General features: G+C 39.3%; 1 protein-coding gene and 1 long non-coding RNA gene across 5 annotated transcripts in view; one reads left to right on the plus strand and one right to left on the minus strand.

Moving 5' to 3' along the window:
* The first annotated feature begins 771 nt into the window (after nt 1-771).
* LOC120799681 lies at nt 772-10306 on the plus strand. Of its 2 annotated transcripts, XR_005708871.1 has the most exons (5): nt 772-1013; nt 3130-3215; nt 5862-5924; nt 8685-8846; nt 10195-10306. It is a non-coding gene; the product is annotated as an uncharacterized LOC120799681 (long non-coding RNA). The 2 variants fall into 2 exon arrangements; XR_005708872.1 differs by lacking the exon at nt 3130-3215.
* LOC120799664 (protein PHTF2-like) overlaps nt 3952-25407 on the minus strand; it is a 46056-nt gene continuing 24600 nt past the window's right edge. For 2 of the 3 annotated variants that reach the window (XM_040144933.1, XM_040144923.1), the window contains 18 exons: nt 23113-23169; nt 17849-17918; nt 17042-17200; nt 15674-15839; nt 13571-13732; nt 12053-12281; nt 11801-11947; nt 11525-11681; nt 11265-11335; nt 10842-10970; nt 10619-10704; nt 10185-10377; nt 9954-10085; nt 9672-9758; nt 8677-8832; nt 8497-8592; nt 8225-8350; nt 3952-6811 (listed from right to left, as the gene is read on the minus strand). In XM_040144933.1, coding sequence (XP_040000867.1) covers nt 6791-6811; nt 8225-8350; nt 8497-8592; nt 8677-8832; nt 9672-9758; nt 9954-10085; nt 10185-10377; nt 10619-10704; nt 10842-10970; nt 11265-11335; nt 11525-11681; nt 11801-11947; nt 12053-12281; nt 13571-13732; nt 15674-15839; nt 17042-17200; nt 17849-17918; nt 23113-23169 — 2244 coding nt within the window. In that variant the 3' untranslated portion in view covers nt 3952-6790. The remainder of the gene's footprint in view (nt 6812-8224; nt 8351-8496; nt 8593-8676; nt 8833-9671; nt 9759-9953; nt 10086-10184; nt 10378-10618; nt 10705-10841; nt 10971-11264; nt 11336-11524; nt 11682-11800; nt 11948-12052; nt 12282-13570; nt 13733-15673; nt 15840-17041; nt 17201-17848; nt 17919-23112; nt 23170-25407) is intronic. The other variant, XM_040144939.1, reaches the window with a different exon arrangement.

Below are 25407 nucleotides of genomic sequence, written 5' to 3' on the forward strand. Positions count from 1 at the left end.
GCATTTGCTGAGAGATAAATTTCCTTTTTTTTAAATTAGCCTTTACTTCAATTTTTACTATGAGGCAGCTCAGTCTTGGTTGCCTTTTGTGCATACAGTTAATACAGGCCTATATAAAAGGTATTATTGAAAGTACAGTAAACTCATAATTCATAATTATGAATTTGTAATTAAACTGGTATAAATGGTGTTGTGTTGGTCTAAAGCATCTCCTACAAAATGTCGTCAACAATAATAATAGTCACTGATTTAAAATCGAAAAAAAATGTTGATACATTGGAAAAAAGACAGAAAATGAATCACCAACAATTTTGATAGTTGATTATTTTTTCAAGTAAGTTATCAAAGAGAAATGCTAAAGATTTGCTGATTGTAGTGTCTTAAACTTTACTTATATGGCATAAGAGCAATATAAAATGTTTATTGTATGCAATGATATAATGTATGTCATGTGAGAATCTGTCTTGTTTCTGTTTTATATCATTATAAATTGTGTATCTGTGGACTTTGAACTGTTGGTTAGACAAAAAGATGTCACCTTAAAGGCTTGGAAAATGTGAAGGTCATTTTAATATAAAGTATCTTGAATTTTTAGATCAGTAGAGCATCAGAAAAAAAAAAATACAGATTAATCTACAAAAAAGGTTCAGTTGCAGCCCTAATTTTTTTTTTTTTTTTTTTTAATTACATTTCATCATCCGATATTTCTGTTTTAAGCGTAAAATGTGGAAAATGAAACTTTGGCTGTTACGTGTGATTTACAGGTCAGAGGTCATCGAGCTACGCATGATAGCAGTTGACAAAATGGCGACGTGCCAACCGCCGCCAAGTGTTGAGCGGTGAAGCGGTATAACAGACGAGACCCGTGCGTATGGGTAGATGTTTCACCACAAAGGGGGTACGAAAAGTGTATATCGAGTGACGGAGAATAAGGATATTTGTTTGCTGTAGGAACTTAGGATAGAACTGGATACAACAAAGAAGTGCAGGAGGTGGCTCCATCGAGGCTCCAGGTGAGTTTACCCAAATTATTTACAGTTGGTTGTGATACTGTGTTTGTAGCAGGTACATATTTTATTGTCTAATGTAGGTTTGGGCACATATGTAACATTAAACAGCTTGTTGTCGCTAAATTAACAAATGTCTTTCCTCCACTTCTCACTACCTCGTCATATTTGAGCGTTCATGACGTCGTGTTGAATTGATTTGGTGCACCTGGCGCATTAGCAAGCGCTTTCTCCACTAGCACTGAGCTAACACACTTTTTGGCAGTTATATCGCTATTACCCCCCCCCCGTTTTCACAAATAGAACAGCACTGTCACTAATTAGTGCCCGAGCACCGACCGTTGCGAGGACCCTATTGGAGTCGCTATTATTATTTTATTGTTATTGTTGTTGTTGTGGTTATTACTATTATTCTACATGCAGATGAATCGTATTTTCGAGGGGCGAAACGTGCTCGAAAAAAACTCACGAAACTTTGCGCATGCGCCAGACGTGGTCAAAATATTACGTACTTTATGGGTGTTGCGCGTGGCGTTGGCAAAAATCACTCGATAGCGCCCCCTACAGAATTTCAACGAAGTAGTCCTCGCGGTACGTAGGTGAACTACATGTATGAAATTCAGTGGGCACATGTAACACCCCGAGACTTACAAAAAAGCCTCTTGGAGCCATAACCTAAACCAAACGGGACGTCATACATTGTGAATTTAAGGTGCAATTTAGGCGCAGTTTTTGCCATTTACAGGAGTTGTACTTTAACAAATTCCTCTTGTAGAATTAATCAGACCGACTTCAAATTTGGTCAGTGCAATATTAAGACCGCCACGATATTAAATTGCAAAGCTTTTCAGTTTTCATTGAATGGCGAATTTCTATATTTTGCAGTGAAAGAGGAAGTTGTTATGAAGCAAATATACATTGTCCAGTCCGCCCTAAACTTTACATGTTTTATAAGAGTCCCGGCCTGAAGACATCTACAGGTTAATATTGAAACACATAGTAAGCCGTTTGTGACAATCAGCATTTTATTTACATCAAAGTTTCCTGATCTTGTGTGCACTTGATATACAGCAGATGCTGCTTAAAACTGGAATGCCACCCCTGTGACTCGACAGCAACCGATATTAGGATTCCACCAATGTACCACGCAAATGGTTTCCCAAATTTTGTGAAAAATTCAAGACACGTACAGCTGTAAATCTTACATATTTTTTATTTTTATCTTTATTGAAATTGTAACGTGTCATAGCAAATGTGCCTTAAATAAACAAAGTTATTCTTTCTTGATCTGTTGTTTAAATAAACAAAGTTATTATTCTTTCTTGATCTGTTGTTAGATTATGCGCGATGCTTTTGTGACACTTTAGTAATTTACGCCATTGGATCAGCAGTGAGAAATGACATGCCAAATCGAGGTATGTTGGCGTTTATGGTGAATAGTAAACAATATGCAACACGCATTAACGTTCCTTCGACCATATTATGTAAGATTGTATGTATGATTGCGTTGCACAAATAAATTCAGTGTGCCAAAACAATGCAAATGTAACTGTTAGGGCAGATGGTGCAGTTTTTCTATTATGAATTAGTAAGACTGGCTACTATGGCTAGGCTAACATATTAGCTAAGAATAGTTCTAGTATTCGCTTTGCTTACATCGCCAAAAATATATGAAATTATTTTATAATCAGGGCCTTATAAGCATTGCACATAATATAGCAGATGGAGGAAAAAATTACTTCACATTTATTTAGGGGGCCCTGCATCAAAATCTGCTTTTAATTCCTTTCCTAAGTTGACATTCTTCTTACATGGTGTATATTCTTAACTGATGTCTGTTTTTCTTATTAACAAAAAAAACCCCTGAAACAAACCAAAACAAACAATGAACTGATGACAGAAAGTAAGTTTTTCTTCCTATGTAGTGGCTCACCATTGGCCTTGGTAGGCAGAGTGCTCAAATATTAGTAGTCCACGGTCAGCCCGTTGTTGCTAAGAAATGCAATTCAAACAGGAGGATGTAATAATGATTTAGGAAGATAAAAAATGTATCAAGCATTTATTTTGGATGCTGGATAGTTTCTTTCCTTTTTTTATTTTATTTTATTTTTTTGGTCCTCAGGTGGTGTCAGAAATCTCAGACTCAGATATCAAAAAACCTAAACAAATAAGACCAAAACGGTCTTCACGGCTAGATACCACTAGGAGGTAAGTAAGAAAATACCCCCCCCCCTTCATATTTTGGAAGAAGGGTGGCAGGTGGTGCAGTGGTCTGCGCTGTCAACTCATATTGGCGGGGCCTTTCTGTGTGGAGTTTACATGTCCTCCCTGTGCCTGCATGGCTTTCCTCCGGGTACTCCGGCTTTCTCCCACAGTCCAAAGACATGCAGGTGAGGATAGCTGGCAATTTTAAATTGCCCGTAGGTGTGAATTTGAGCGTGAATGGTTCTATGTAAGTATCAGCCCAGGATAGACTGGTGACCTGTCCAGGGTTTACCCTCCCTCTCGCCCTCAGCTGTGATTGACTACATTTCAACTCGGAGACCAAATTTTATCTTCCAAAAGGAATTACAACATACTTCATTACTATTGACAAAAGTATCAGTGAAATTGAGCTCATCACTCCCCCCCAGTCGTCCTGGAGCACTTCTGGCATAGCAATTCTTGTGCCATGCTTTCCCTATTTGTGTATTTTTTGTATTTTGAGTGTTTCCTTTTGTTTGTGCTTTTAGTCTTATGTGCTTTGTCCTTAGGGGCCAGTGTACAACTGGGCCCTTTCAGCCTTTTTGTACATGTTGCTAAGCATGATAGGATGTTATTTACTTGACTATTTCATGTGGTATGGGTGCATTTGCATTTCTTATACACTTATTTATTGAGGTTTTTCCTTTCAACCTTTATGCACATTGAGTGTTTGCTACAATAATGAATGAGAACAAAAGAATCTGAGTCAACATCCATTTCTTTTTATTTTTCTTATAAAAATGTAGACCTTGTGGACAGACCAGTTCACAAAAAATCTAAGTCTAAATATTCAGACTCTTTGAAAACAGAATCACAACATAGAGTCCTTTTTACCTAGATTCATTTTCATACATACAATTCAAACCTCTTTGTTCCTTAAAAACACAGTAAAACATGTCTCTCCTCTGCAACAAGCGTGAGGAACAAGTAACCTTTACAAATGAATAATGAGAGAACAAAAAGCACAATACCAAAAAGAAAACAAAAATACAACTTAAAGTATTTCCAAAGGGAAACAGATTTTAAAGCATAATGCTGCAAATACATTCTTTTTCCAGCAGAGACAAACAATAACAAACAATAAGCACTTTGGTCTTCCTCCTCAAACACACTGAAGATGATTATGCTAGCATTTTTATGAATGAAGTTAGTTTCAGTCAGCAAATTGCTAACTCATTAACTGAGGCAACAACTTGTGTCAGCATTTTAATCACATTTAAGATATTTTATGTGGGCATGATAACTTCACGTACCATGTAGAATTTACTTGAGAGTGTGATGAGAATATTAAGTTCAGAGATAGCTTTTGCTTGAACAGCTAATGCACACTGTGTCAAGCAGGTGAGGTACAAAAAAGATCTCTTGACATTTTGACATCGAAACAAGATATAACTTCTTTTCTTCCATTTTAAAATCTGTTTTTAAAGTGCATATCTTCATTCATGTTCAGACATGTAACTGCAGCATTTAGAAACCTGTGACAGGCAGAGGATAACTGACGATGACTCTGATCAATGTCAGGTGCCATGCACATGAATCTGCCATCTAAAATCGAATGACTTTCTAAACTGACTGAATTGACGGGACAATCTAATACTGACTGAACATTTTGGGACAACCTGGTGTTTTTGTGTCAAACTGCCCCCACCTAGTAGGCCGAGTCAGTACTTGGGTCAGGAGCCTCTTCCTGCGTTATGATATGCAGGATGTAGCATCAACCAGTGGCTCTTAAAAGTGAGAAACTTTAAAGGTTTTCAACTAAACTGCACCAGCTAAGACACCCAAAAAAAAAATCCTGAAAATCCCTCTAAAATTTTGAATTTTTATAATTAAAGAGGTCTAGAGAGCAACATTTCAATATTTTCGATAATTGGTATAAAAAAAGTCAGTTATCATATTATACTATACAGAATCATGTCTCTTCCAATAAGGGGAAAATTCGACATGAGGATGTCCAAAAAAAGTTCACTTTAGAAACAAATCAGAAACGGGAAACAAGAAAACCACGTGACTCAGAACTGACTCGACTCTGATGTAAAATCTTAGGCAAAAGCAGCTGACGTGTCTTTGATAAAGCCCACTAATTTAATTTAAGTTAGGCAGTGACTTTACATGAAGCAACTAGGCCTATCAGGAATTCGGAAGAGAAGTTCAAAAAAGCTTGAGGTAAACAACATCAAGCTCTACAAAGAAGCTATTTTAAATCTCATTTATCACCTGCACAATCTAACATAGTATGAAAATATTCTGAACTACATAAGCTCTGTTAGGAAGTTACTACCTTCACGTGTTGCTGGAAATACTGTTAAAACCACTAACCATTACAACTCAGTTTAAAATAAATAAATAAATAAATAAGGGATCTTTTAATTCATACCAGCTGCAGTGAAGAGCCGTCAGCAAAACCTAATGAGACTGTGCTTGTATTTCTACAAACAATTCCATGACTGTATTGTATATGTATTATTTTTTGTGTGTTTGGAATCCACGTTGAGAGTATACCAGTGGCCATGTTTTTTATTTAATCGGTCTAAACTTCAGAGGTTTCTGTAAATGTCACCTGTTCTCTGTTGTGGTATTTCCATTAACTGGATGATTGTTTCGTTGCAGCGCTGATGTCGACTGGCCTTGGACCTCTCCAAAATGAGAACAAACACGGAACAATTTTCTCAGGTTAGTCAGCAAATTAAAAACTTTACCTGCTGAATGGTTCTGTTAGAGTCCATTAAGAGATATGTAAATGTAATTGTTTTCAGTATTTATATCTGGGGGCTGCTTTAAATAGGGAATAGAGTAGTAGTAAATTAATTTTGAGGGGCTGAGCGCTCAAACAGTCAAATACCAGGAATTATACCAAACGTATCAGAATCTTACATTTTAGTGGACAATTTTCTTCGCCAAATCAGCGAGGTTCAGGATAATTAAGAGTCCCTGTAATTGTTGTTTGATCACAATATAATTTACTGCATTGGTTACCATCTAAGAAATTTTACGTACATTAAATCTTTATAAACTAGAAACTCATGTCAACAAATTTCTTGTCAGAGGAAAACCACTGGACTAACTTATGTATTTTTAACAATGGGTTGTAACAGTTTGAACTTTTGTTTTGAAACTCACTCAACATAAATAATAACTTTCAGTTTAAGCAAATAAAACACAAAAATTACAATAAAGATTTTTGCCCTGTAGGCAGCTCAATACTTTGCCCTAAAATTTGCGAATGAGCTGAAATGAAAACTGTCACAAATGCAACTTAGAACCTAAACCATCAAGTTGATAATAATAATTTATGCTTATAATAACACTTTTTGTAGACAGGTAAAATATAGCATTGTTTTGTGTCATATAACACAAATATGGAAACAAACTAGATTTCAAATAAACCCTAAGTAAAAACACTGAGTGGGTAAATAAATAGTTTTGTAAATTGCACAAAGTGAGAACATTGAAGGTCAAAGCACTACGATATGTCGAGGCTGCCGTTCAGTCTTTCAGTCAGTGAGATTGACAAGTTGACACCGTTTCTCTGTTCACTGTCATGATTTGATTTTCCACAGCTGTGAATAGAGAGAAACAAGCTTTAGACAGAAATCTTCTGTTAGATTTTAAATGACAAAAAGTTTTATCTGTGTTCTGCAGTTTTAAGGCAAGTGTACAGTATGTATCCAGTTAGTTTAAGGGTTAAATGCGAGTTCTGTTTCCAACAGTAGTTTTATAAATACCACAATGTAAAACAAGTCCTGCATCAAAAGTTAATAGTTATTGTATAAGGATGTAGGTGGTCAATGTGAAGCTAACTTTAAGTACCTTACACACACTAGTTTATGTAGAACCAAAGTGTTTAGACATTATAAAATTAATTCTGACAAAATAACTTTGAAAATTGAGGTAATCCAATAACAGGTAATTATTATGACAATAAATAGGATTAAATAACATGAGTATATTGCAGGTTATTTTTATTTAAATCCATCACAAAGTGCTGGTGATTTGCTGGTTGCTCATTCAGACCAGTGCTCTGCCCTTTGTCTTGATTGACAGTTAAAAAAAACAAAGTATATTATGTTATTGTGACTATAAACAGGATGTAATATGATTTTATATCATGTCATTTTTACATACATTGAATATTTGGTAAAATATTTCACTAGGAAAATGTAGCAAGTATAAAATATAGTCTGTACTATAAGGTTACAAAGTGGAAATACTGAAGGACACGTTTGAGGTATTTATGTGCATTATTTAAGCCTTCAGCCCTGGTCACACCAGAAAGCGACACAGTTAAGCTGCAAGCTTAGTGACAAACTGTGCTGGCTATCTCAGTCGTGATGGGGACAGTAATTTAACAGTTTAGACTCCAGCAGATCAGGGCTCTATAAAACTGTATGGTACAACACAGCTAATAAACTATGAAAGTTTACTCACAGGTTCGCACTGTGAAGATGTCTATTTATTTTAATTCCATAAGCAAATCAACTGATTGCAGCAATTCCAGTGAAATTTCAGACCATACTAAATAAATTTTACTGCAGTCAGTGAAGATGCACTTGGAATTCAACTTTGGTGATTTTGACACACACATTTGTGCCGTTGACCAACAACAAACTGTCTTGACAGTGCTGACATTCGAGGGAATGGAGAGTCCAAAATGGAGGAAACTATCATTTTGGCTTTGTTGCACCGTCCTATTTAATAAAACCTTGCTTTGTTGGAGGATAAACTGCTCCAGAGGAGACACTGATTGGTCGGCAGTGGATGGAACAACTATGTTGCCTAAAATAAAGTGAATAAACTAATTGATCTTTGGTGACCCAGAATGCAAGCTGTCACTTCTTCACCAAATCTCCAAGGACATACAAGTAAATTTTGCCGTGCAACCTTCTGGTCTGACCTTGCACTGAAACACCAAAGTAATGACGCCATGTAGAACATTGAAATGAAACCAATAAACCTCTGTCACACACACTTACCTTCAGGTTAAATCCTAACAGGTCAGATATGACTCCTGACACAGCAGACAGGATGACCACCTGGGTGATGTTGTAGAGCAGAGGGTTCATGGTCAAGCCATACAACCTGAACGGAGTATCGAGCTCCTGCAGAGAGACAGGAAGGGATAAACACATTAGTTTAAAAAAAAAAAAAAAAAGTAGGTGCAGTCATTGGCACAAAATTTTAAAAGCTGCTTTGTCATATCAGTTTGTAAGGAATCCTAATTAGACTTGTGAAGGCAGTCTTGTACCTTGAGTAGTTTGGTAGCCAGTTTTAACACATTGTTGACCAGTGTCAGCTCCTCTTTCTTATTTGGCTTCTTCTCCATCTTCAGATACAGATTGATCTGTCAAACACAGTGGATCAATCTGAGTGTTTCGACACATGCCTGATGTGTTTAAATGTATGTATTTACTGTGTGTTTTTGTACCTGTTCAGTGAGCAGTATGGAGGTGTTGCTGTACTTTTTGCTGGTCTCAGAGCCCAGAGTGACAAACCTGAGCAGGAACAGAGACAGACTGGAGCACCAGATCACCAGCTCCCAGTTATAGTGACACTCCAGGAACGTTTCATGGACGTGGAGCAACTGAAGGAAGAGAGGTAAGTAAGTTATTCAGTCTTAGGAGTGAAGGCTTTCTGATGACCGTAAAACCCCGATGTGGTTTGTCCTATATTTCAGGACTAGACAATTACATGTTCATTTATTACAACAGATATTCATCTTGAATGAAGAGAGCACCAGTGTAACTACGGTCTTTTACAGAGTGTTACATTATGGATTATTTTTAGCCTTATTACGTTGCTAGACTGAGTCATTCAAAGTTAATCAGTGTTAAGTATTTTGTCAGTGGGGAAAACCCTTTAGCTACATGAAAATACTACACAGTTGCTTCTAATTTAAAAATCCACTCAACGCTGAGGTACAGAAATAAAGAATGAAGAATAACTTATACTATGTCAATGACAACTACAGTAGAAATGCCAAAATCTAGACTTGTTCACACTAAAACTGGATTTATATTCAACATGCCTCATCACATTACTGAATAGGAAACTGTGATTGAGAGTGACAGTGACAGCTTGCAAAAGGGTTTTTTTTTTTTTCTGGATATTTTCGGACAGCCTGGTTACTCTTGAGTCTTAGTGAGTTAAACCTCTGTTCTATCTCATTCGTCCTGACTGCCAAAGATGGTAGGCAATACCTGTATACCACCTCCAGCGTCAGTAAGAATTCATAGCATCATAGTTGCATTCATAACTCAGTGGTTCTCATTTACGTGTTTTACTGTTTGTTGTGACGCACATCAAATTGTCATCACAGCTCATAAATGTTACCTGTTAAACAGGCAGTCCTACGCTAACTGGTTTAAGGTGGACATAGAGCTTAAATGTTATATTTGAATGATATGACAATTTCAGAAATACCTGAGCACAGCAGATGAAGACGACGGACAAAGTGAGCAGAAAGGCTGATGATACGATCACATCCACTGAACGCTGAGGACCCCGTCTCTGAAAATGCAACCGTATAGAATTACATTCATGAATATTGAAAAGGAGTTTTCTACATAGAAACTCATCTTTCCAGTTAAACAGTTGTTATGTGCAGTTTGGTTTGTACAAATAATTGCCATATTAACAATCAAAATTGAGAAACTGAAATCACTGACAAGTAGAGCTACAGTAGATTTTTAAAATGTGTGGTACCTTGAGGTAGGAGCGTAGCGACAGCCACATCTTGATGTTCTGAACCTTTTTCAGTCTAAAATGGGGCACTTCAGACTTCCTGGCTCTGCGGGCCGAAGTCAGGTGACCAAACAGCTTGGCAAACAGTAGCCTCTGAAACACAGTGTCCATGCTTAAGAAAGGAGGGAAACTACGTTCACATTCTTGTATCTCCACCATTAAGAGCAATTAGTCTGAATTTCATCATCTCACCTGTTTGTAGGTCCTCTCTGCTACACTGAGCAGGAAGAAGAAGAGCCATATAAGGCAAACGCGCACCAGGAAGCTCAGTGTTACCATGGTGATGACCAGTGCATCGGATCCAGATCCACCCCCCATAGCCACAGACAGCAGCTCATTGGCTGAGAGCGTGGTCAGCTGATCCAAGTCACGGTACTGAGCCAGCCTGCAAGAGAGGGACTGACATGAGTAATACGCGGCCGACGTTCGCATTTTTCCAACAATTGATAATTTGTAATATGTAGTACCTTATTAAGAAAAACATTCTGGCATAGTTTGTTATTGCAGTATCATTCAATATTTATTATTGTTGTTACCATAGATTAAAAGCAGGTACCTTTATCCTTTGAAAAGGGACAAACTAACTTCACATATTGAGAGGAGTTATGTTATGTCAGTAGTAGTACCTGTACGCAAAAGGTGTGAGTCCAAGTGTCACTGAAACCAGGTTCCCAAAGACTTGGTAACCAATACCAGGAGTGTAGAGATTCACCTGTGTAGTGCGAGAGACAACCAGAAAAAAGCAGTGTGGTTAACATCCTTTTCTTATCTTTTTTTTTTCCTCACAGACATGTAAGTATAATGTGAAAGTTATGTACTCAGTTAAGATTCACAGAAATTGTCACTCACTCTGTTCATGATCATGCCGCTGATCTCCAGGACGGACATGTCGGCCTTCTTACACTCGTTTCCCTCCCACACTATAGCACTCACTCTCTCCAGGCCAGGGTTAGAGCTGTGCAGCCAGGGGACGTGACCCTGCAGAAGCGCACACATACACCATCAATACCCACGTTAATATTGACCTCTGTTTAACCCTTTACCCTTCTGCTCTTTATTACTGTCAACTAGGACTTTGGGGCAGTAAAGAAACGCAGTAAGCGATCAGATGTCTTAAAACTGGGCTAAATTTGGTTGAAAAGTGAAGGGTAACTTCTAAAAAACACTTTCACTTCTTATACACATTTAGCCCAGTTTTTAATATTTACCATGGCAACACTCAAACTTGACTCACTAACTGGCCAAATGTGTCATGTAAATGAGTTTACAGACCTGATGGAAAGGGTCGTCTCTATATTCCTTTTTAGCAGGGGGGCATACAGGTGTTCCTCCTCCTTCTCCCTCTGTACAGAGGAGGTGTCAGAGTATTAGTTTCAATACAATAACCCAAAGATAACCATCTATCTGTGAGCAAGGACAGGCACATTAAAATGACCTTAGTAGATACAGAAGAACCATAAAAGACATTAAATTATTTTTTTGGCTGTTCACATTTGTCTGTACTCTGCTTTGTGCTAATCTTTTCCTCTGACCTGTTTCTGACGTGCATGAGGATCTACACTCAGCACAGTGCAGGAAGTCTTCCCACATCAGGTCCTCTGTCTCTGACTCGTGTCGAGTGCTCTCTGAGTCCTGAGTCCTCAGACTGGAACATCTGGAGCTGCAGCTGGTGCCGGACTTAGGGACGTCCTGAAAGAAGATGGGACAGAGACAGGAGATTTGTTACTTTGTATGTCCTTTTTTCCTTTCTGACATAACTTTTCAAACAGTTTATTTAATTTAACATGTTATGTTCCGTGTGTGTTTACCTCGACAGCGTAGTGTTTCTTGTAGTGTTGTGTATTCTTGCGGTTTCGGAGTGTACAGTCACTGTTCATTCTTTCGACTCCCCTGCGAAGGGCGGTGTAGGACGCTTCAGGGTCCTCCTCGCTGGACGCCTCATCTGAGGCTGGCTCCTTAAAGACAAAAACACACACCCATCAGCCAAATCCTGCAGTGACAGACCTGGGTTTTTCTGGAGCTGAAGCAAATAATTAAATAATGAAAAGTTGATTGATCACCTTGTTGCCACTGGCTAGCATCAGTCCTGTGCTGCGGGCTAGGTGAGCGTGTGTGGGCTGGACGTGCGAGTTCCAGCACACCTCGTCAGCTCTGTTTAACGAATCACATCGCTGGTCATGGAGCTGAAGTCCCTCCTCGCTGCTGCGATTGGTCACCCGGCCGTCCAGCGACACGTAGCCGTTGTCTGTCTCTGTAGATTTGTCGATGGAAAGCTTGGACTTCTTAGATCTTTAGGAGGAATTGAAGGGAGGAAGAGCAGGAGAAATGGACAGACATGTATAGAGAGACATATATTTAGATAAACAGGTTGCAGAGTAGTGAGTTCACCAGTAATTGAGTTCAGACTCCGGGCCAGACATGCAGTGAGATAAATCACACTAACGGTGCAACGCAACACTGTGGAACATTCATACAAAATGAACAGTAGCTGCTGCTGGACCAACCATTCAAGTAAAACACTAAGAAGTTAATAAATAAATGTATTATTGTACACTAGTATTGCAACTAGTGTTGTAAACATGCAAAACTTAGTGTATTTGGTAATAAAGTTGCAGTTTCCATCCTCACGAATAAGAATTCTAAATAAAGTTTAAAAAGGTGAACAAGTGTGTAAATCAGTGGAGTAATGAATTGATTGTTGAGAAAAATGAACTGATGGAGGAGGAAGTGTCTTGCACTAAGCACTGAAGTGAGTGTAGCAGATAATCAATGGATGAAGAGACCTAATTAAGAGTTATTTAGTGGCTAGAAATGTTCCACACTATTGCAGGCTGCTGAAGGCTGGTCAAAGCAGAAGCATGGGGAGAAGCAGCGCTCTGAGATGACGATCTGAAAAAAAATCCCAACAGCAGCTAGAAGACAAATATCTAAAACTAATGTTTGTTTTTTGTTTTTTTCCCACTAAAGACCCATGCCCCATGCTTCTTTTGAATGTAGTTTGGTCAGCAAGTTATTTATATATTAAAATTAGCTGCAACGTCCCCTTGCTCCTCACTTAAAGATGGAAATACTGCTTCATTTGCTATGTTTTGGTACAACAAGAATCAGAAGTACAGGCAGAATAGTTTCAAAAAAATCAACTGTCAGGTGAAAACTCTTTTTCCTGATCATCCAATTGTCAACTATTATTTTCATTTCAACACCAGATGTTCCATGGTCAGTCAGCTGAAATAGTTTTCTCCATCCTGCTCCAGGGGGATAGAAGTTCACAGTGCGATAGGAGAGGAAGGGATGTTGCAGCTAAAGAAGCCCAGGTTGGGTCGGAGTCAGGGGTGGGCTTCAGTCACACAAAATGGAAACTTCATATTAGAGTTCAAATTGAATTGAAAGATGACTGGATACAGATAACTTATTTTAATATACGAAATTCTGTATTATGATGAAACTACAGATTTGGGTGTAAAATTAACTGACTGAATCGTTCAGCTACTATGTGCTTGATCATTTTGGAAACTGAAGCCCAGCCCCGCCCCTGTACATCATCTTTTTGTAGGAAGACGAGAAGTGAAAATACACACCCAGCTTTACAGATATCATGCCAGAAATCTTGGAAGAGAGCGCCCAGGCTGTATGTGGTGCTGGCTGAGTGGGAGTGTGGCGACCCCTCCTGTGTGTTATCGGTAGTGCTAGAGCCGTCGCCTTCCCTATGCACCTCCATCTGAGATGCCTTCCTCAACTTCCTTCAGTTTGGAAAGAGTAGAGGGTGGAGAGAGACTTAGAGCGGACCTGGAGACTAAGAAACTACAGCAATGTGTCCACCGGGAACCTGGCAGCATTTTGTCATTGTAATAGTACGTTTTTAACCAGCACTGCACTGAGTGCTACCAGTTAGAGAAGAATTTCAACTTCTACAGGAGCCTATCAGTGCAGTTTGAAATCCTGGCACCCGCTGGACACAGAGGCTGGTACAGTTACAGGCAAATTCCACCAATATCTTCTTGTAGGTTGTTATTCCCCAAAAGTAGATGTTTTCGGAAAATTCTCCAAAACCTGTTATATACACGTGAAATATATTAGCTTTCTTTTCCTTTTAAAGGGCTTTTAAAATGATTAGGTAAACATGGGACAAAACTACACAGAAAGATGTCAGGTTTAAAGATGTAATTAGAGAGCACCATATTTCATCATGTGTCACTGAATTTATGAGTCATTGGATTAGTAGAATTGCACAAATCCAATTGTAAAGAAATTTTAGGTCAGTGTCTACTTTTGCAGGATATAAACATAAATGTTAGATTACGCAGAACTGGTCCTAATAGATTTGGTTATTAATAAAAAGGGGGACAGAACTTGTCCTTTGATTTTTAAATTTAAAGGTAGGATGAAACAGGATGTTCAGGAAGTATTTCAACTATGATTCATGAGATTGAAATGTAATGATATAAATCTTAATTTGGTTTTTTGACTTCAAGGCATGTGGGCAGGTAACTAAATATCAGATGGTCTTTCTTTAAAAGAAAGAAATACAGAAACGACAAATGAAAAGTGTCCTGTGAAATTTGGAAACTGCTTTATTTCCTGCCCTGGAGACTGATTTGTCCTCGAGATCAAATGTCTAAAAGAGTTGGATGAGGAAAAGATGCAGCGAAATATTCAGAAGAAGAGAATCACCTTTGTATTAAATAAATGTCCTTAAAGGGAAGGAGAACCAAGGTTGATTGAATGAAGGAGAAAACACCATTACTTCACTCCCCTACATTTCAAAACCTCCCCAAACCCTTTCCAAAACTGTGGCATGGTCCAATTTTCTTCCCTGAAAGTCTGAAAATTGTTTTTACATCATTCTGACCCAGAAAAAAAGCCACCACTCACTGTCAGGCTCCAAACCAACACAGAAAATCACAGACTGCAAATCTAAACACTGTAAAACACACAAAGTAAAGCAAGCTACTTTCTACTGTCACACACGATAAATTCCTTCTGTCTTCAACCAGTGACATCACATTTATCAGGGAGAGATTTCCTTAAGATTTTACAGTTAACCATCAAACTTTGCAGGAATGAAAAAGCTGTGTTGGGTCAATAATTTTGGTCTTGAAATGGATTCTGAAATCTTTAACTTGAGAGAAACTGGTGGAAAAAATCTCTCCATAATAAACTAATTTTTGAGTTTGATGTCGAGTGAAAGAAGCTGACTGAGAGCTTGGCAGAAAGCAACAGCGAGGACAAACGCAACCTTGAAACAAAAGACATTCATTTGTTTCCACAACTTTCCTCCTCCACTCTCTCTATCTCGTGCTTGTTATCTCCATTTTCCCTCACTTTATCGCTTCCTGTGCCTCCCTTCTTTCCTGACAGACTTTCTGGGTGCAGTGTCCCCTGTTCCACAGTCTTTTGTCTCCTGCATGATTCATTTATTGCCCACTCTCTCCTGCACCCATGTTGTCATCTTTGTTTTTGCTTACCTAACTTTCACCTCACCTTTATTGCCCTCTCCTCTTCCTTTCCATCTTCTGTAATGTCCTCATGCCCAACAGCTTCTCTCCTTTCCTTCCTGCCTTAAATCTTCCTTTGCTTGATCTCTCCTTCCCTTTCTGCACTGCCTTCCAAGGGTTTGCCTTTTCCCTACCTTCACCATTTCTAAAAAGTATTATTTCCTCTTTCCTTTCCTCCCTCCTTACCTACGTCTCTTCCCCCCGCTGCTGGAGGCAGGTTTCGGGGTCCTGGTTGAGACAATCTGACAGTGGACGGTGCCCAGCAGCAACATGAGCCAGATGGCTCCAAACACCTCGGTGGCCGGTATCCCATGAGGCTGAGGGATGGTCACATACAGGATTGCTGCTGCCACTGTGAGACAGAGAGAAAAGTGAACAAATGGTCTTCATTACAACATTACAGACAGAGAATTAAGCAACAGCATCGAGGTTGCTGTTTAAACCTGCACTGAGAATTGACACCACTTTCCCTACGCAGCTTTTAAGCCTTTTTAGCTCATTGTATTGGTTTGGCAGTTTGGACATTTCGCGCATGGTTCAGCCTCACTACTCTCATCGGCCATAACTTGCACTCTCACACAAACCAACTGTCAGTTACTTCCCCTGCATGAAAAGTAATGAATTGAAACCACTAAATTTATTTAAAAGGGACAACGTTTCAATCCCAGTCCAGTCTCCATGGGGTCAAAATGACCTCTTTTGTGACCTGACAAAAATCCGGCTGGGATCAAAATATTGTCCATTTAAATACATTTGAGGGTCAGAGTCCGTGTGCAGGCGTTATCCCTTTACAGTGGGGGGGATTTCCAACAGCCTTGCACCCGCATGTTATGTGCAAATAACTACGATCTTACTGTGACTAAGGAAGTCAAACATCTGGCTGCTAAAGATCCAGAATTTTTTTTTTTTTTTTTTTTTCAAAACCTTGGAGATGAAAACGTAATTAATCTTCAGTGAAAACTGGACTTAAATTCATCAACTGACCAAATCACAACTCGGATGGGATGCTCATGTTGACTTGTGTCTGCTGGATGTGTATCTAAGCAACCATTTGCTTAACAGGTAAGCCACAATAAATAAACAAGGTGACAATATCTCATGTTTGCATTTCTGTGCGGTTTGTATTTGTACCGTCTAGTGGTCAAAATAGTTGTGATGAAATTTTACATTGCCTGTGCTGTAGTATTACATCAAAGAAAAGGTGTGTGTGTGTGAGTTATTATGTGGCATATGAGGGAAGTGAGAAGGAAGGGCGGAGGGTTGGAGAGAGATGAAAAATAACAAGTCTGTGCTGGAAAGAGCCACATGATGTAGGTGGTGGAAAACACTGCTCAGTGATCTTGAAAGTGTGCGGTGATTGTGTGTAGCACTAGGCGTAGCCCGAGAGTGCTCCGTGCTTGCAAGACATTGTGGATTGTGTGTGTGTGTGTGTGTACTTTAAGAAAAAAACATAACATCAGATGCACAGAAGCACCTGGGTTTGCAAGACAAACAACAGACCACATACTTTGGCAGTCATTCAACACACTGTTTCACACACACCCACACACTTACCTTGCAGCAAATAAAGAGCCAGCAGTAAGAGGAAAATGGCTCTGGAGGTGACCTGGATCCACCACCGATAAAAGAACGGGAAGAAGACGACTCTGACGATGCCTTTCCTGGTCAGTGACGTCCACGGACTCTCTGGTTTGGCCTTGGCAAATGCCGAACCTGAAGAGGGATAAACACACACACTTAGTTTAATGAAAAGAACAAATGAAGGCAAATGACTCTCTGTGGTGAGCAAGTAAACTTATTACTTAATACATCCTGGAGTCACATTGAAGCTGTGTGTTTTATCTTTTAATCCTTTGCTTCTTCCTTCTCCGACTCGTTTTTTTTTTTAATTTTTTTTTTTCTCTGATATTCTTTCTCTACTTCCATCCATCAACCTACATCTTCCTCCTTATCTACTCTCGTCCTCCATCTCTTCCTCGATTATCTGTCCTGTGCTATGAAATAGCAATGAGGATACATTTGACTGATCTGATGAATAATTGAAAGTGTGATGAATATGAGACAGTTGCAAAGAGATGAGAGCACAGAAAGAGAGCTGAAGACAGAAAAGGCGAGGATTAACAGTGACAGGAGGCATCTCAGGTTTGTGTGTGAGTGTGTGTGTTATGTTGATGCCACCGAACATTATCATCTTTCTGATGACTTTAGTTTTAGTAGGAAGACTGTTTGGTATCTAGTTATCCTGATAGAAAGAAAGATTCACACACACACACACACACACACACACACACACACACACACACACACACACACACACACACACACACACACACACACACACACACACAAGAGTTTTCTCACCTCTAACCAAGTCCACGTCTATAAGATCTGGTTTGACATGTCCTGTCTTCTTTGGCTTGTTCCTCAAGCCCTGCAGGGAGAGACAGAGAGAGACAGAGTCAGTGGCAGACAAAAGAACCGAGAGTGAAATGACTAATACACATAATTTCACACACACGCCTACAAGAACTCAACTGCAGGAGGCTTCTCATGCCCGTTATGCCTTCGCAAACACACACACATTTAGTGTTTGAGGAGGCACACTGTGCATTCATGCTCACACAGCTACTGGCCCTAACAGCATATACATTTACTCACATCTACAAGATTAATCTCTACATTTTCAGCCAAGTCTGGGAAACATTTCTTCACTCTGATGCACTGATTCGGTCTAAATGTTTCGGATTTTTTGCTACTTTGCAGGCGTTGATGAATCCAGACGAAAAAAGAAAAGAAAAACGTCCCTAAAGACCATTTAGTCTTTGGAACCAGCAGCGTCTTTTCAAAAAGCGTGTTACAGCTCTCATTCATGAACCCAGTGAGGTTTACTGGCATGGCTCCCCTGTGGCACGCTGACTTCCTGTGCCGTCTAGTAACTTCCTCCTATGATACCTACACTTGAAATTAGTGTGTGTGTGTGTGTGTGTTTGTGTGTGTTGGAGAGAGAGAGACTGGTCGGTCCAGTGTGATAAACTGTACTGAAACTTACCTATGACCATAAATGATAAATTACACATGCATGTAGTGTGTATGACAGCCTCTCAGTGTGAGTGACAAAAGTAACATTGAATACAAATGAACGTAGTTTGTACTATGTGTGTGTGCGTGTCTGTCTGTCTGTCTGTCTCTGCGTGCGTGCAGGGAGATAAACACACATGCTCTTCACTCACAGTTTCCCATCTAAACCACGCATTTCTGCTGAAAGTGCAGGAGCTTAGAGGATTATAAATGAAAAAAAAAATTGTAGGTATTATTTCTGTTGCATTAAACCACATAAAGTATTTATGAGGTAGCTGAAATTCCAAAAGCTGATCAGATATTTCCTAATTTTAATCAAAATTTTGTCACTTTTAGACTACATTATTTCAGCACATTTCTCAGCCTAGCCTTGTAGTGTGTTTAACCATTTAACACTTGAGAACTTAAGCTTCTTTAGGTAAATGGGGGAAGAAAAAAAAGGGATTTTGTAGAAAAATGTTTTTACTTTTCAAAGTATGACAAAGTATAGAAAAAAAGTATCAATTTTGTATCAGCACCTAAAACCAGGTACTGCACCTGCACTAGTTAATTTCCAAACAGCCCAGCCTTACTCACAGGTTTTCACTATCAGTGTACAAGAGGGGAGAAAATCTTAACAAGTCCTTTCAAAGCTTTGAGATACTGCACATTTTAAGGATGTGAGTCATATTGAACAGAGTGCTGTTAAAACACACAAACTGTCCCCTTGAATCCGACTGTCTCATGCTAATATTTACAGAGGTCGATCGAGTTTTCTGTTATCAGTCAATGGTCTGATATCGAGGCCTGATGCAGGCCGTTATCTTTAAATAACACAACCAACAAGCTAATACGCTGGGTGTGTTTGACTGTGCCTGAGTGAGACAGAGAGAGAGAGAGAGAGAGCAAGAGGAAAAGAGCAGCACAGTGAGAGTGTGTGTGTGTGTGTGTGTGTGTGTGTGTGTCTGTGTGCACAGCTAAAAAGAAGCCGATCAATAGCCTCCTTTGGCATTAGATTTAGCGCAGCTGTAAAGTCGTTCACAAACATTTCGCCAGGCCTAAAACAGAAAACTATTCAGAGCCTCTTATCTTTATACAGTAACTTCTGCTCCAGTTAAAAGTTGTGATGCTGGATCAGAGACAGACTGGTACAACATGTATGAATTCCAATGACTCATTTAATTAAGAGGTGCAAATTCTCAAGAGAAAAGTGTTTAAAACAGCTATTGGCTGTTTACATGAAGGCTGTTTGTCATTTTGTTCTTTATTTATGCTTAGTCTTCAGTGGAAATATTTGCTACACACCTGAAACGGTAAATACTTAAGTGTGTTTTAACGCTACTTTGGAACAAAAACTAAGCAGGACATACTGTACTTTCCTGTGTGAACCAGCAGGTGGCGACTTGTTTTCTTCTGCAGTTTTACACCTTCGTCTCAATTTATAACGAAGAAAGCTCACTGATAAACTCGCGTACAACTGTGTCAAACTGTGTTTAATTTACGTTTAAGATTTTATTTCAAAAAAGTAATCTCACTTTTTCATTCCATCTACAAGGGGAGGTAGCCAGAAAAATCTTCATTTTGTCCATTTGGGTTCTTTATTATACTTGAAAAATAGCAGGATTTATAAAGTAACCGAGTAGGAATTATTCTGGTGAAGCAGTTATAAGGATTTTAGCCAAATGGTGGAATAAAACTTTTGTAATATAGTATTTCTTGTCTTATTTATTTTGCAAAGTCAGAGGTCAGATGGGAAACAAAGGAAAAGCTCCTTATCCTATTGATCTCTTACTGGGCTCATTGGTCTGTACGCCTGTCTGTTACTAGACGTCAATTATACTTCTGAAAATTCACATTGCACATAAATTTGTCAGAAATTAAAATGATGAATCTGCAGAGAATGCTGGGGGCATAAAAGAACTGCCGTATCATCCCTTAAATAAAGCACAAATGCTAAAATGGTCAGTATAATAAGAGAAGTAGTCAATGCCACTTCTTACTGCTAAAAATGACTTCTGCACATTTTACAGATGAAAACGACTGGTATCTACGTTTTTTTTTACAGGCCCAAAAACAGTATAATTAAGACTTTATAGGGGTGAGGAGGTGACGCATCTTGTATTTATACCATGCTAGGATAAACTGTGCTGTTTACTGGACAGACTGACAGCCGAGGCGTGCGCCCGTGTGTGTGTGTGTGTGTGTGTGTGTGTGTGTGTGTGTGTGTGTGTGTGTGTGTGTGTTCGGACTTTGAGCTCATTAAAGAGAGTATCTCTCACCTCTCTGTTTACAGGACAAGAGGTGCAGTATGAGGGGAAGTGGGAGGTACAAGTAAAGATGGGACACCAAGTACAAACCTTGGCACCTCAAAGCAACATACTGAGATGTCAACACCATTTTTCACTATGAGTAACTTAAAATAAGTAACTTTAAAACTAAGTGTGATCCTGCCATAAAAACACTTTAAGAAGCCCGATGCGATCCTCAAACCCTACCTAACCCTGGGAGCCTTGGATGTAAGAGAATCTCTCATAAAATCTGAGAAGGGAGGGATGAAGTTAACCTTGTAAAAGGTGAAAGGTGAAGAGGCTCTAATTACCACTAATCTGGACCATGAGGGACTTGCTTCGAGGCATGCACTCACACAAGCATACACACACACACACAAACAATATTGTCCCATTAACTTCCAATATGAGGCCACAATGTGATACTATGAGGCAGTGCAAAAGAGTTTAACTATAAAGTATCAACCATACGCATCTTACAGAGCCAACACACTAATGTCTGTTGTAAAGTGAAGTGTGCTCCTTTTCAGTGTAGAGGCCAGTTAAGACTGAAGATTTAAAGAGGAACTCTGCCGATTTTATGCATTAAAGTCAGTTTACAGGTCTTAGGGAGTATGACTACGTATATGAAAGATGTAATATAAAGTCTTTTGTGAGTGTTCAAAATCTGACAAAAATCCTTTGAGTCAGCGTTGTTTGGGGTTGAGGACTACAAATTTGAGATAAAAAAAAAAACAACAAAAAAAAAAAACTGGGGGTTGTGGAGTTAGAAAAAAGTGAGTTTACCAGACCTTTGTATCCCACTTCTCATTTCTGCTTGAGGCTAGGAGCTCCAGGCTACATTAGCTGCTGCTAGCATAACTGTTGTTGGTCGAATTGCACCTCGGGTTATGTGGGTGCCAGGTTCTGTCATGGCAGAAGAATGCGTGGAGTAAAAAGGACGAATGATCTCTCTAATTCTGCTGCATCAACTGAGATCCTTTGCTAACTTTCCATCTTTAGTCAAACAGTGTTATAGAAGAGCATTGCTAAATCGGTGGATTACTCTTAAGAAGCTGGTGGCTTTGAAGGACAACAACCTCTTAAAACTGACCAATTCATGTCAAAGTGTCCCAAACTGACACTTGCTTTTCTGTCAACACAGCAATCCCTCTCTCAAGTGTCTCCACTTCCTACTACTTCCTGATTCGTGGGGTTTTTTTTTGTTAAAACTGTTGACATTGGAAAGTGTCAGATATCATAGTGCTCGAGTTCGCACCAAAAAAAGTGATGCTGCAGTGACAGCAGGTTACTTCCTGCATCAGACATCACAAAAACACTCAGGAGGGCGGATGTTTCCCAGCTGAATGAATGTTAGAAGAGGAAGGACATGAGAGCACATTCACGTCGAGAAGTGGAGGTTAGGAATGTACTGTCCTACCTAAATTTGTTGTCTATTCCCAAAGGAACAGTACAGCACTGGCTGGCCATAGAAATGCAGCTATGGCCCTGATACAGCCATAGCTGTAGTAGGTTTGGAATATTGTTCTTTTATTTTGGTGAATCTTTGATCTGAGCTGACCTTCAACAAGTTTGTGTCACTTAAAAAAAAGTCACTTTTTCACTCCCAAATTGTCTGCTAAGAGTTAAAGAAGCCCAACGTTTCAGCCACACATGGCCTGGTGCCACCGGGATCACATGTCTCATACTAATCCAGCTGTGCGTTCACACCACAGACAACTCCACATCTGCCTTGTTCCCCCCATTTGTCTACAAATTAATGTTGGCTGCAGTTTAACTTCTAGAAAACACAGCTACGGTGCAAACGCTGAGGGGGGTTAATACACATGCCAGGATTTGACATAGCAACTGGACAACACTGTGGGACAACAGGAGGGACATCCTCCCTGCTGAATACTCACCAGAGAAATAAACTGCAGAGGAGGAGGAGGAGGAAGGAAGAAGGGATGGAAGTGGAGGTGGAGGTGAAGAGAGAAGAGATGGACAGGTGACAACCAGCCAGGAGGGCAGAAGGAAAGAGTTAAAAAGAAAACACTGGAAAAGAACTGGCAGCATTGGTGAGAGGCAATGAAAACAGAACAAAAGGATGAAGAGAGAGCAAGATGGAAGAGTGAAAAGTCAAGAAAGAAGAGGTTTTTTTTGAATAAGCAGAGCACAGAAAGAAAACATACAGGGAAATGGGGAAAAAAAACGAAAAATAAACAAACAAAAAAAACAAAACAAACGAAAAACACACCAACAGTGAAAGAACAGAAATATAGAGCAAACAAACAAACATACCTTGATTTCTCTCTGTTCCACTGATTTCTCCCAAATCTGCTGGTCATAGGCGCCGATCTGAAAAAAATACAATAAAATAAAATAAAAATGAAAAAATAAAAAACAAAGAAAGAATTACTGATGAAATATATAGAGAAGAGCTGCAGTGAAAATGAAACCAGTGAAACCAGGCACAATGTTTTAGTTTCTAAAATCCCTCTTGTGCACATATCATATTCTTGGTGTTTACAGGAAGACGAATAATGACTTAAACCACAACAAAAGTTTTTTCAACACACAACAAAGCTTCACTTCCCCTAAATAACTTTCGTATTGCTGAGTAACGACCACAGTAAACAGAACAATGTTTTTCTTATGAAGGATTACAACAAAAAAAGCAAAATGTGATCATGTAATTACAATGCTTTCTCTCCTTGAAATCTAAGGGAACTCCCCTTCATTTTCTTCACTGCATCATTACTATTGAAAACCAGATTATATGCTCATAAGAACGGATTTTCAAGACTGAGGGGTCTGCAAAAAGTGCCTCACAATTGGAGCTGCGATGATTAGAGCCACAATGTGGACAAATCTGATCATGAGTCAGCAAATGCATACATTTTTCACCATAATTTAGTCAGAGTCTTCCCCTCGGACATGCATGGAGAACTCCTTTAAAACAGATTGGAGCCAAAGTTATGCCTGCAGACACAGCGACAGGCCTTGTTCACAGCAGACATGTTGACTTGGCATGGGTGTCATCCCTTTAAGTCGCTCTAAAGGTCATAAAAATCATCAGTTTCAACACCATTTGACAGTATTACATTTTCTGTATCAGCTTGTTGCAAGTCCTCATTGCAGCCACACACTGTGAATGATGTTTACACTGAGCGTGTTAAGACTTCATGTTTTTATAGCTTCATCTTTTGGAAGCGTAGTAGAGGTTTTGTGTATCATTTTATACCGTACACATTTACCCAAAACTCTGTTTTCATATTTTGTTTTTACTTTTTATTTAATATTACACATTATTTATATTGCTTTTTGAACACAACACATCAGATAAATAGTTAAGTTGAATTGTCTGAGCAGACTAGGACGTCGGGGACAACACAAAGTGCATAGTTCATGCATAATAAGTCTGGGTTTCCTGTGGAGTTTTTGACCATGTAGCACTTTGGAGCCATGTTTTTATGAGTGTCTTGTTTATATAGTGCAAAGGAGGATGCACATAAGTGCTCTTGCAAGCGCGATTCCCATCCTGCCAGTGGTTTAACATTATTCCACTGAAAAACAGACCAACACTGAAAAGGAAACATCACTTTTCTTTGTTTATAAGAAAACTCCACAGGGCACCGTTAAGCAATACTTTCCAATATAATTGGTATTATTAAGATAGTATTTGGCATCTTTCAGAACATTGGGATCGCCACTAAAACTTAAAAAAAGAGGTTTTAAACAAAGACTGCACAGCAGGAGCTTTTGGGGTTGAAGAGGTTAACACACTTAAGTACCAACCAAACCTGCTGAGTAGATCACACTTCGATGCAACAAACACCGCACTATATCTACAGTATGTGTCTTCTTCACTGTGTCATTTTTCCTCTTATTTACTGTCAACACGTGTCTTTTCTTTTTCTTTATCTCTCAGTCGGAGTTAAGAACCTGTGAAACTGGTCCAAAAGCTCAGGTTCAACTGGAGGGCAGTTTACAAGAAAACTCTTGACAAGATGAAAGTCAGTATTTATCACTGTCAAACACATGCACAGGGAGGAGGGGTTGGGGGGGGTTGGTTAACTCCCGGAGAAGTGCATGCAGCACCACCTGTCACTGTCATAGAGAACACTGGGATCAATAGACCTGCAGAGAGAGCGTGTGTGTGTGTAGGAGAAAGTGTTTGTATAAGTGCGCACGTGAAGCTAGTGGAGTGGTTAATACATGATTATCGAGATCTATGACAAATACACATATATGCAGTGTGTCCGTATGCGAAGAACACGACAAAGAGAAGTAGGATTGACAGAAAGAAAAACAGACTATGATACACAGTGCTGTTATTGTGGGAACAAGATATACTTGTACCTTTTCCAGATATCTGACCTAGGAACACATATACAAAAGCACAAAACGACACAATCCGAGGTCAAACTGTTTTCATTTCACCGTGTCTGCGTTGCCAATTTCTCATTTCTCCCTCTTTTGAATCCACACAGTTAGCAGATAAATCTCAGATCTGACGGTTGAAAGAGGAGGAGAAAAAAAGTTGCTGTTTCACACAGCGTGCCGGTTTCAGAGACATAAGAGCATCAGCTGATG

Source organism: Xiphias gladius, chromosome 2 (genome assembly GCF_016859285.1).
Source record: "Xiphias gladius isolate SHS-SW01 ecotype Sanya breed wild chromosome 2, ASM1685928v1, whole genome shotgun sequence".
NCBI lineage: Eukaryota > Metazoa > Chordata > Actinopteri > Istiophoriformes > Xiphiidae > Xiphias > Xiphias gladius.